General features: G+C 33.1%; 1 protein-coding gene across 4 annotated transcripts in view; it reads left to right on the top strand.

Annotated features, from left to right (window-relative positions):
- The first annotated feature begins 602 nt into the window (after positions 1–602).
- The window catches only part of PFKP (phosphofructokinase, platelet), a 40,015-nt gene continuing 29,013 nt past the window's right edge, over positions 603–11,604 (top strand). For all 4 annotated transcript variants that reach the window (XM_026841751.1, XM_026841749.1, XM_026841750.1 and 1 more), the window contains exons 1-3: positions 603–680; positions 7,488–7,565; positions 9,907–10,096. In XM_026841751.1, coding sequence (XP_026697552.1) covers positions 609–680; positions 7,488–7,565; positions 9,907–10,096 — 340 coding nt within the window. In that variant the 5' untranslated portion in view covers positions 603–608. The remainder of the gene's footprint in view (positions 681–7,487; positions 7,566–9,906; positions 10,097–11,604) is intronic.

Here is an 11,604-nt window from a genome sequence, read left to right as displayed (position 1 = left end):
CAGAGAATTGGAATGTGAGCTTGCAGTCCCAGGAAACAAAGTGGCATTTAGGCACTTCTCTGTCAAATGAGTCCATGCAGCATTTTTTTGTGTTAGTTTACTGTTACTGCTATCTTTTTAAGTGGGAATCTATCAAATGTCAGGAGCTTTGGCTGTGCTCCCCACAAAATACTGTGTATACACCTGTGTTACTTTGGAAAGCTCAGGAAAAATAACTGTTACAATATAATTTCTCCTTTGAAGATGGTAGAATTTAACTGGCTGAATATTTTACATTTCAGATAGAGAACTAATTATTATTAAATGAATTTACTTGCTGTTTCTGGTTTAGTAGCTGTTTCTTTTACAATGCTGTTTTACAATCAGCAGCAATTTAATCTCTGATTAACACACATACTGGCATCCACATAATTACTGGAACAAAGCAATAGTTTTGCACTCTTCATATTCATGGGCTGATTGCACTGTCATTAAGAAAATTTCTGTTTTAATAGATGTTGATCACTGAGGGTTTTTTTTAGGAATGAATTAATGTTTCTTTTTTTATGTAGTATACAAAAAAATATTGGATAACCTATAACAAGCAACTTTGCTTTTTCTTCCCAGGTATGAATGCTGCTGTGCGCGCAGTAGTACGCATGGGAATCTATGTAAAAGCCAAAGTGTATTTTGTTTATGAGGTTAGTGTTTGTTTTATTCCTTCTGTATTTGTCCTCTGACTATACTTGAGTTTTTGTGGAAACCTCATGGTGAGTGAATGGTATAAATTAAAAAACGTTGTAGATGTCATTCCCTTTCATCATATCAAGGGTTTTTTTGTGTGTGTGTGTAAAGTATTTTTTACAAGGTATATGCTAAAACTATTTAATTTTTTTTTTTTTTTCATTGTATGCAATTCTTCATGTGCCACTAGCCATCAGAAGCTTGAAAATACTGAGAAAACCAGAGATGGTTGTCACCCAGCTATGAGCTCTGTAGTTTTGTACATGTTAGATGTTTGGCCCCAAATATTGTACTTTAACTAGGTTTAGAAAGGTATTTATAAACTACTGATTATTAAACCTTTGACTTTTCCCCATTCCCTTTTCCTAGTGTATGATAAGAATATGATATCGTCCTCATTTCACAGATTACACAACTTGTTTTTTGATGAAGAATGCTGTCAAGCTGGTGCCATTGTTCCTGGCTTTATAAGTAGAAAGCTGTTACTGAAAAAGTTCCAACCAACAAATAAAAAAGACTCCACTAAAAAACCTGCACCATCACTAGCATGTCCAAACATCAGAATTTTGTGGTTGAAGCTTATGACTTCATATGCATGGAGATTTTAACTTTTAACAGTTTTAACTTCTGTAACAATTATTTGATATGAAAAAATGATGAGACAAGTTTAATGCAAGTGTTACTGAAAGACTAAGCTATAGTTAGACTTCCACCTGAAGGACACTTTCAGTTTTTATAAATTTGCAGTTTAAAGAAAGAACAGTGAATATATTTATCAAGAAGTCATTCTGTTCATACTGGAATTGCTGTACAACTCCTTAGATATTTGAAGTGATTACAAATCATAATAAACTTTCGATATAAGGCAAAATTTAGTAGGCAATATTCCTAGCAAAATCTAATTTTAGTGTTTAAAAATACGGAGTACTAGAATTCATAGATTGGAAAGTACTTTGGTTTTAGTTTTGTGCATGTAAAATATACAATTCAGCTTTAAAAGGTAGATATTTATCCATTTTCTTTCCTATAGTTCATTTACTAAAGAGATGCAAAGTATATTGAAATGCAAATAAGCAGAGCACTGTGCTCCAGAATTCTTTCATACTACAGCATTATAGCAAGCAGCTCTGAATACTTAGTGTGTGCTAATTACATGGCCAATCTCTAGAATTCCTTTAGTGTTCAGCTGGTTTGTGGGCTTGCTGAAATGGGTCAGATACTTTTGTGGAAATCAGGAGGGTTTTTTGGCTGTCTTTAAAAGCCAGAACTTGGATTGATTTTTGTTTGTTTTGTTTGGGTTTTTTTTTTTTAAATCTTCTGTTTAACTTAAGAATTACCATTTTTGTAGTTCATTTTACAGTGTGTTTACTTCTGTCACCTTTTAAAAACTAAATTTCCAGAGAAATTTGGATATTTTTTTTTTTCTGAATTTAGCAAAATTGCTGTATTTGAGTTATGTTCCTCAGTTAATTGCCAGAGTTTGCCAATGTGAAATCACAAATATTTCTGAATGAAAATCAACTGTAAATATCAAGTCAATGTTCGAGTTTCCATTATATACTGTCATTCTATTTTCATTGTAACAGCGTAGTCTGGGAGAAATATACACATTTCACTGTAAGTATGGGTAATATTTCTGAAAGAGATCTTCTAGATTAGTCCATTCATTTCTATGTTTCAGGAAATACTGAATGTTGAGCTTTTTTTCCTGACTCCGTGTTAATTAAAATACGAAGTCAGTTTTCTTTCACAATGCATATAAGTACTTCAGAGAAACAACTATTTAATTTCAGCACTTTGAAATAGGAAACAGATTTAGGTGACAAGTGTAGTGGAAGATAAAAATCTTAGGGTAGGATTTGTCATTAGTAATCCCTATTATAGGCCTTTGCACAATGTATACAGAGGAGATGTGTATTTGTATATACTTTACTTGAAGTTCTTTAATACTTTTAATAAGGCCCTTCAAAATTACAGTTTATCAAATGCAGACTTAGTGTTTTAAGCAATGAGAATAGTATGGTTTTAGCCTACATTTTGAGTAGGCATCTTACATAGACACATGTATGTCAAGGTGAAGTGATACTTCTATTGAAGCTGCTCTGAAAAAGTGAAGAAGAAACCTGAAGTGGCAGCATCCACTGATGAAAAATGTTTTCTTATTTGGAGCCAAAAATTGAGGTAAAGGTCTCAGACTTTTTCAAGCCTACTTTGCTATAGTTGTCGTACACTATTTTTCTCCTTTAACTTTCTGTCATAAGAAATTTTTTTACACTGTAAAACTATCTGTCTTGTACAGTCGTGGCCAAAACTAGCTCCATATTATAAATAAAACAATAACTACTTTCCTTTTGTTTCCTAACTCCATTTTGTGTCATTTTGTGATGAGAGATTATCAAGATAAATAAAAATTGACAATGAACTAGATATAAATAATTTTCTAACTTTTTTTAAAGTTGAGTTTACCAAAGCCCAAAGAAACAGCTGTTTGAGTTCATGGGCTGTTTGGACCTACTTTGACTCCCAAAAGGAAAAGAACCCCAAACACCTCATGTAAAAACTAAAACTATAAAATAATTTATATAAAACACTATAATTTATTATATTTATATATAATTTATATAGTTTATATAAAACCTGTAGTTTTATAACTAAAAAAATTTAAAACCCCCTTGTATCTTAATTACTTGAAATGAACACATTTGAAAATTTTGCTATTAATTTATGGAAACAATGCTTACACTATACAGTTGCCCTAGTTCCATATTTTGTTTGTGTTAACATCTTTTAGTATTTCATTTTAGTATATGAACAGTTTGTAGACATCGAGTTATTAACATCACATTATTCCTCAAATCTATCCCATCTGAATTAAAATTTGAATACCCAGTGGACTTATTTCACTCATGCTGTTGAAAATTTAGGAGGAGGAAGTACATGTAAAAGTGTCAGACTGCTCTAGGAAGCTAGTTTACATTTTTCACTATTCAGAAGTGATTTAAGTTGGTTTTGGTTTTTTGTTTTTGTTTTTTTTAATTTTTGATTGAGAAGAAAAAGTGATGCCTCTCATTTATGGCAATTCATTTTAGAAACTGAGGTCTTAAATATTTATACAAATAACCTGCCCTTTTTCCAGGATTGAAGCACATAGTTCCCAGTGGATGCGTGCTCTTACTACTAAGCTATGGAACTTTTTTATTCTACATCTTGATTAAGAGCCTTTTTCTCAAGAGGCCAGCATTGGAAATGCAATGGTACGGCAGTCATGGATTTCTGTGAGGAAAACTTCATGTCTTTTATGTGGTGGTTTGTGCACTCAGTGATGCTAGTATTTTACGTTGTCAAGCAATAGCTAAAAAAGTTCAGTAAGTAAACTTTAACTGTTAAAGCCTCAAATGTCTCACATGTAACATATCAGAAGATGGCTTGTTCTTTTTCAAAAGCTTTTGTTTATAGAGTTAAGGCTTGAAGCAAGGTTTGCCATCTCTGCCAGTCTCTCCAGGAGTTACAGTGTATATGTATGCACCCTGTGAACATATGACACACAGAGATTTCCTCTTGTTCATCACTGAATATTCAGATTTTGCATAGAGGAAGGAATAAGCATAAAATAGTCTTGATCTTCAAGTATAGTGCTTGCTGTATTTTTGACAGTTTACTTTTTTCCATTCTTGCCCCATAGTTTTAGTACCCAAGCTATTTTTAGAATCTAAGTAACATTTAAACAAATGAACAAAAAAACCCACAAAAAAACCCCCAGAAAACAACCAGTAAATTGACAGGTTCCCACCCTCCTTTTATTAAGTCTTTATTCACATCTGCCAGTAATTTTCAGTACCCAGACAATTGTGTGTTGAACTTTTCCACCTTCACAATGGATTGTCTAGTCCCCACGTTAGCATGAGTGTTTAAATAACTAAAATGATAAATAGAAATCATGATCATTATTAATGTTTCAATTATAACTAGTAATATTTTATTTTTTTTATTTTCCCCCTATAGCTTTTCTAGAAAGCTGTTTTAATGCTATACTTTTTGTATCTCTTAATGGTATGGAAGAGCAGCATGGAAATTTTGGCTACATTCTTCAGAGCTAGCTTACATACAGTACTTGCAAGCAGAACTGAGTTAGGAGAAAGTAATGTGGTAGTTAAAACGGATCAGGCCTGTTCCAAAAGCTCCTTGTCCTTACCGTAGTGGGAGGAATTGTTAATATGGCCCCTGTTCTCACTTGTCTACACAGAGAATGTAGAACCAATGTGAACTCCTAAGCCGAATGCATGAGTTTTCTGCTTTAAAGATGGATGGTGCAGGAGTCAGTCATAGCTCATCCTTAGCTATAAGTTGTTTCAAATTTCACAGAGACAGTTTCAAATAGTAGTTTATCCATTTGCTTTTTCCTGTGTTTTAGATTTGTTAATAAAATTGGGAATTTTCATCCATGACTCTCATGGTGTGTATAGAATTATGTATATATTTTACTGTATGTAATACTTGGATGCACTTTCTTTAGTTTTACTCCTAAGTAAAAATGGAAGGTGAATGATTAGAACAAATACATGAACTGTTTATATTTTTGTCAGCTTGTAGTGCAGCTTCCTATAGTCAGTGTTACAAATTGAGTGAAGGTGTAATATCACACTATTATTTCAGGATTTATTGCTTATGAATCTTTGTGCTATTGTACTTGCCGATATGAACACTGACAGAAGAAGCTTTCAGTCCATTACTGAATGATATAAGGAACATCATTTAAAAAAAACAGAACAAAACAAAAACCAAAAAAAAACCCACAACAAGCAAACCAACAAATGTGTGATAAGTGAATTCAGTAATTTACTGGCCTTCATCAACCTCAGTTGGATCCACTGGAATGTTTCTGTCTGAAGATCTTTGCACTTTATCTGAGAAATTTTTAATTTTTTTTTTTTTTTTAAGTTGATGTGTAGATTTGTAGATTTTAGAATTTTTTGTTAGATCTGCAGAGTTAGTTTATATGTAGATTTTTTAGTTGATGTGTAGATTTTTTTTAAAGATACGTACATTAAGCATTATTTCTTTTCCAACTTGCTCTAATTTTGAAGGAATCGTGCAAATAATGTCTTAGCTTCAAGTCATTATGTGTATACATTAGTATACAAGACAACATGTGTATCCATTAGTTACATATCGAAGTCATCTTGAGAGTGGACAAAACATTGAAAGGATCTGTTGAATGACAAAAGTTAGAGACATAGGTTGTTTTCCATCTATCTGTTTCTTTGCCATTACTCAATCATCTTATATGTAAATTTGTTAGTCAAGTCTCACTGAACAGAAGCTTTTATGTTTCCCCTTTGGAATCTGTACTAGAATCATAGAAAGCTTAATTTGGGTAACCTGTACTTTTTCTGAGTCCATGTTATCTTTATATTCTTATTCTGTCATGCTAGTGAGGGACTCCAAGTATAATATAGTATTCATATATGGCTTTTTATGCCAGTGTAGGCTTAGTACATTTCCAAGTTACTGCTTACTGGATGAAAACTCCATACACTCTTGATTGTGACAGTGTCTCCAGTTTATAATGTCAGTTCTGTTTTCTAAACTCCCTTCTATTTCTAGTTCCACTTGTTTTGTTATAGAGAACCCTAAGACTAAATATGTACAGTCTTGCAAGAACTGCATACAGAAGAAAGGCTAATTAATTGTTCCTCAGCATAATTATCCATATCTGCACATAATCTAAAAACAGAGACATAAACATTGTCATGCTTATTTTTGTTTAGTGTTTTTTTATGTTCTTTAACCCATAGTGGTTTTTTCCATTTAGATTTATACCAATGTTAAAAAGTTGAATGGTAACTCCAGTTTTATTCTGGTGTCTGTATCAGTTTTCCAGATTTTCCAGGCTGGTTTTGTTGGGTTTTTTTATTTTTTTAAAATCAGTGTTCACAGTATCACCTAATGGAAAAGACTCTGTAATTGTTACTGTCTTTCTGCTAGTATTTATTCAATTAATAGCACCAGGCATAACAGAACCCTTCATATGTTGACTAGATAGTTTTCCTTCTTTCAGCTGAGTATAATTCTTTCCCTATTAAAGTGTGCATTGGTTTCTGAAGACCATTTGAGTTAAGGTATTGAGGATTTCTTAAATGCATCACTAAAAATTGTATTTTTTTCTACTAAATTTCTTTCATCTATTTATTTCGTAACTGCCTCCAAAAAAGAATGAAGATTATGTAACTTGATTTCTTCCTTGTTTATGAAAAATTTTTGGTTGTTGCTCTTCATTTTGTTATGCCTACCTTGGTGGGGGGGAAAGTGTACAAAGTGTTACAAAGGTAGATTTTTTTTTCAAAGATCATGACCTCAGGCTGAGATTTTGTTTTAAGGAAGCACATTTCATAATGCTTTTCAAAGTTCTTCTGTTTTTATAGTTTCTCAAAAATAACTGAATATTTATTCCTAATAAAGGAGAAATACATTTCCATTTTAGTTTATGAACTGTGTAATATATGTAAAGTATTACTCTACCTTGAAGTTGTATTTGGAACTGATCTTTTAGGAATAGGGTTTGTTTTACTTTTTTTCCCCCTAATGTGATAGCTGCTTGAATGTTGTTGCATTTAAGTTGAGGATTTTTTTTATTCAGTGTGTTTAATTACTTAAAGTTGCATTATGATAATAATAAAATACAAATAAAAAAGGTGAGTATTACTGCAGTGGAAATGTTGCATAATTTTTCAAATCAGACTTCTGAAATACTACTTCTCTTTCAGGGTTATCAGGGAATGGTTGATGGAGGTGATAATATTGTAGAAGTTTCATGGGAAAGTGTTTCAAGTATCCTGCAAGTGGTAAGTGTTAGGGGGTGGCAGTGGGACCCAAACCCTCTCTCTTTAAACAGGGAGCCAGAATTCTAGATCCATACAACCACTGTAATTATGGATTTGAATTATGTGATGACTGAGTGTCCAGTACATACCACTTTTAGCAGAGCCTTATTTCTACAGTATGGATGTTTGACACTGTCTAAAGATCTTTGTATGGTCTTGTACTTGGTGCACAGAAATAATCTTGAAAACATTTGTCCTAGATTTTCAACATTACATGTCATTAGCCTCCTAAAGCCATATTGACAAACCTATATTTAATAAAAAATTCATTATAGGGCCAAAATATGAAACAACTGTGTTTTGTAAGGCAAGTGTTATCTTATGAAACCCTGTTGGCTTTCTGTGTAAGTGGATTTAGAATTATACTAATGCATGTAATTACAGTATAGTTCTCCAGAGCTCAGATAATACCAGTAACTTTGTCTGTACGATTATGTTACATTCTGCAAGATGGCCATTTGGATCTCCTTAAACTTTTCTTCAGCTTGGTAATGTTGTTACCTCTTCCAGAGCAGATGCTATATTTGGCGAAGAGGCCTTACTGCTTGCCAAGCTTTCTGAAAACTACCTCCAGGTGAAGCATGGGTTTCTTTGGAGCTTTCTGTAAAGCTAATATAAAGCAGTTAGCAGAGAGAAAATAGATTTTTAAATTTAAAAAAAAAGCCCAAATACCCTGGAATATAGTGGGATATTTTGTCCACATAGATTTCTTTTTTTTTTTTTTTTTTAATCCCCTGTCTATCTCATAGAATCTGTAATCATAGAATATCTCAAGTTGGAAGGGTCCCATAAGGATTGAGACCAACTCCCTGCTCCTCGCAGGGCTACCTAAAACTACACCATATGACTAAGATCATCATCCAGACACATCTTATGATTAAGAGAAAATTTGAAATGGTCATGGCCAAACCACACAAGAGCATATGCAGGAGCAGGGTGTAGGCATCCTATACATATATATATAGCATAGGTACTATAAGAAAAACACCTTTCTAAGCTTGATTGCTAGGAATTCAATACACCAACAGTGAAGCTGAGGATGCATCTTAAAGAATGCATTTAGTTGTTTTGATAACAGATTTTTCAGCCTAGTGTATATTTCTGTTTAATTAGAACAAGTTGTAGTACGTTGTTTCAAATACATAATTTTTTTTTCCACTTACAACTATGCTTTTTGAAGTATGGAAACATCTACTTTAGATAGGGGTTTTAGTCCCGATTGTTATTTTCAGAACATCTCCATGTGTACGCTTCTACTTTTTTTTTGTGGAGAAAGCCAAACTGTTTCTACTCCACCTTTTTTTTTTTTTTTTTTTTTTTTCCTTCCACTAGCAACTGTTGTGTATTGCAGTGTAGATGGTAAAATAGTGCCGAGGACTGACTTGAGAGCTGACATACCTATTGATAAGGCAGAGTACATCCTCTACAGATTTTAAGCTCAAATTTAGGTTGGCATGACTGATTTATAAGTTAAAGTGAAGGAAACATTTATGCAGAAGTGAGGTAATCACCTCTGGATTTGTTTGCAGAAAAAAAAAAAAAAGGTTTTGCAGTCTTAATTTTACTATTTACTGTGATAAAAATAAGGCAAAAATTAGACTTTTCTTGAGTAACTGAACAACTAAATACAGAAGGTGTATAAATAAGTTGTTTTCAGCAAGATGCCCAGCAATTTTCAGTGACATGGTGCTTCAGTCTTTTTTGAAAATAATTACTTTGATTTCTGGAGGAAGTTATCTAATTCATATTAATAAATTCAGCAGATGATTAATAAAACAGAAAATTGAGCATTAGTTTGATCTTAAGGCACTAGATGTGGATGCAGTTCTTTCCATAATTCTGTGCAATGACAATAAATGATAATTTTGAGCTTTTCTGTTATTTATATATTTCATGATGTTAGCAGAAAAAAATGTCATGCTTTGAAGCAAATTCATCTGAATACGTAACTACTTAGTAGTAGTAGTAGTATCACTTTTACTACTGTCATTACATATAAGTAACAACCACATGATTTATTGGATTGCTACTGAAATTAATCCCAAATCATTTAACATATTCCTTCAAGAGTAGCTCTTTATCAGTCATTTTGAGTGTTTTTTCCCTCTTCCCTGGTGTGTGTATCCGCTCTTGAGAACATAATTTCCCACGTTTGATAATTCTTCAGTTTTCATTAGTTTTTACTTACTGCAAACTTAAAGATGGAGGTTATGCTACAATATAACCATTCATCATTAATCCATTTAAAAAAAGATATAGTAAAATACTGGATTATAAATTAAAACTGTTGTACTTTTTCTAGGGAGGTACAGTTATTGGTAGTGCACGCTGCAAATCCTTTCGTACCCGGGAGGGCCGCCTTCAGGCAGCCTGTAACTTGGTTCAGAGAGGAATCACTAATCTTTGTGTGATTGGCGGAGATGGCAGCTTAACTGGTGCCAATCTGTTCCGTGAAGAATGGAGTGGACTTCTCGAAGAACTGGCACAGAAAGGTAAGTTTGTGTTTAGACCTTCTAGACTTCTAGTCCAGTCTCCAGGCAAGTTATGTACCCTAAATAAACATACACAAAACGTTTAAAAGTCAAATGTATATATTCTAGGAGAGTACACAGTTCTTCATAAAGTAATAGTTTTTCATTTCTGAACATCCTCTCTTATGTAACATAAAAGTTCAAAAAGACCAAATAGTTACTGGGCAACAGCCTATGTGGCTTTTTCCCCCCATTATGAGTCATTTTCAGGGTCTGAACACTGAACCTTCTGCTTGAAAAACCCTTTGCCCTCATATCCATAATTTCTCTCCTACAACAAGCTACATACATACTTCGTTGTTATTATATTATGATGCTTTCCTGCATATATGTCACTATTTGTTTAAGATCAAAACATTAAGTGGCTGTTGCTAAAAGTGCATCTAGCCCAGTAGGTGTCTTTGATAGCATCCAAGAGAATGTACAGGGAAGAGTAAAAGAACAGAACAACCCTAAATAATGCTGTGATGATGCTATATGTTATTCATAATACGTAAATACTGATAGGTTCCATCCATTGCTGTCTTCAGGACTTGCTGAACCAGATGCTGTTAGCAGTCCTTAATTAATTTCTCTTCCATGAATGTATTCAGTCTCCTTGAAAGTATACAGATTTTTTCTGAAAACATGATGTATCAAGGAGTTCTACAGATTCACTGAATGAAGACTGTGAAGAATCTTCTGTTTATTTTGATCCTGCTGCCTTCTAGTATCATTTGATGTCCTATAATTTTTGTGTTAGAACAAACAGTGAATAAACAATCCTACTTCCTCTCTGCATGCCACTTGAGATTTTACAGCTGTCTTGTTTTCCCTTCATCATCTCTTTTTCTAGATGGAAGACTCCTAGTTTGCTTAGTTGTTCCTTATATGTAAGTTCTATACCTTTGATCATCTTTGTTGCGCTTCTCTGAACCTTTTCCAGTTCTACCATGTCCTTTTTGAGGTGGGGAAGACCACAACTGCACCCAGTATTCAAGATGAGGGCAAACCATGGATCTACACAGTAGTATAATGATCTTTGTTTTGTTCTCTATTCTTTTCCTAATATTTTCTAATATTTTGATTTTTATTTTTTTTTTTGACTGCTATTGAGCATTGAGCTGATTTATTAATGAAAACAGCATTATTATATTATTATGCTGAAAATAGCATTATTTTGTTTTGATGTTAGGGTACATTTTTCATGTGTAATAGTTGACATTTATCTGCAATGAATTCCATCTGATACTTTACTGCTCACTGTGTCTTGCTAGTCATCTTCATTTCTTCTCCATACATTTAGAACCCAAATAATTCAGTTTGATCAGTAAATTTTGGCACCTTACTGCTTATTCCCTTTTCTAGGTTACTGCTGAGTATGTTGAACAGCACAGATCCCTGTAGAACGTCATTGATTACCTTTCTCAGATACAAGAACTTGCATTTACTACTGCCCTCTGTTTCTTATTTTTTACTCTCTGTTTCAC

Source organism: Athene cunicularia (genome assembly GCF_003259725.1).
Source record: "Athene cunicularia isolate RWA chromosome 2 unlocalized genomic scaffold, athCun1 chr2_part1, whole genome shotgun sequence".
NCBI classification, from domain to species: domain Eukaryota; kingdom Metazoa; phylum Chordata; class Aves; order Strigiformes; family Strigidae; genus Athene; species Athene cunicularia.
The sequence above is the reverse complement of the archived record's forward strand: the minus strand, read 5'-3'. Positions and strand labels throughout refer to the sequence as shown.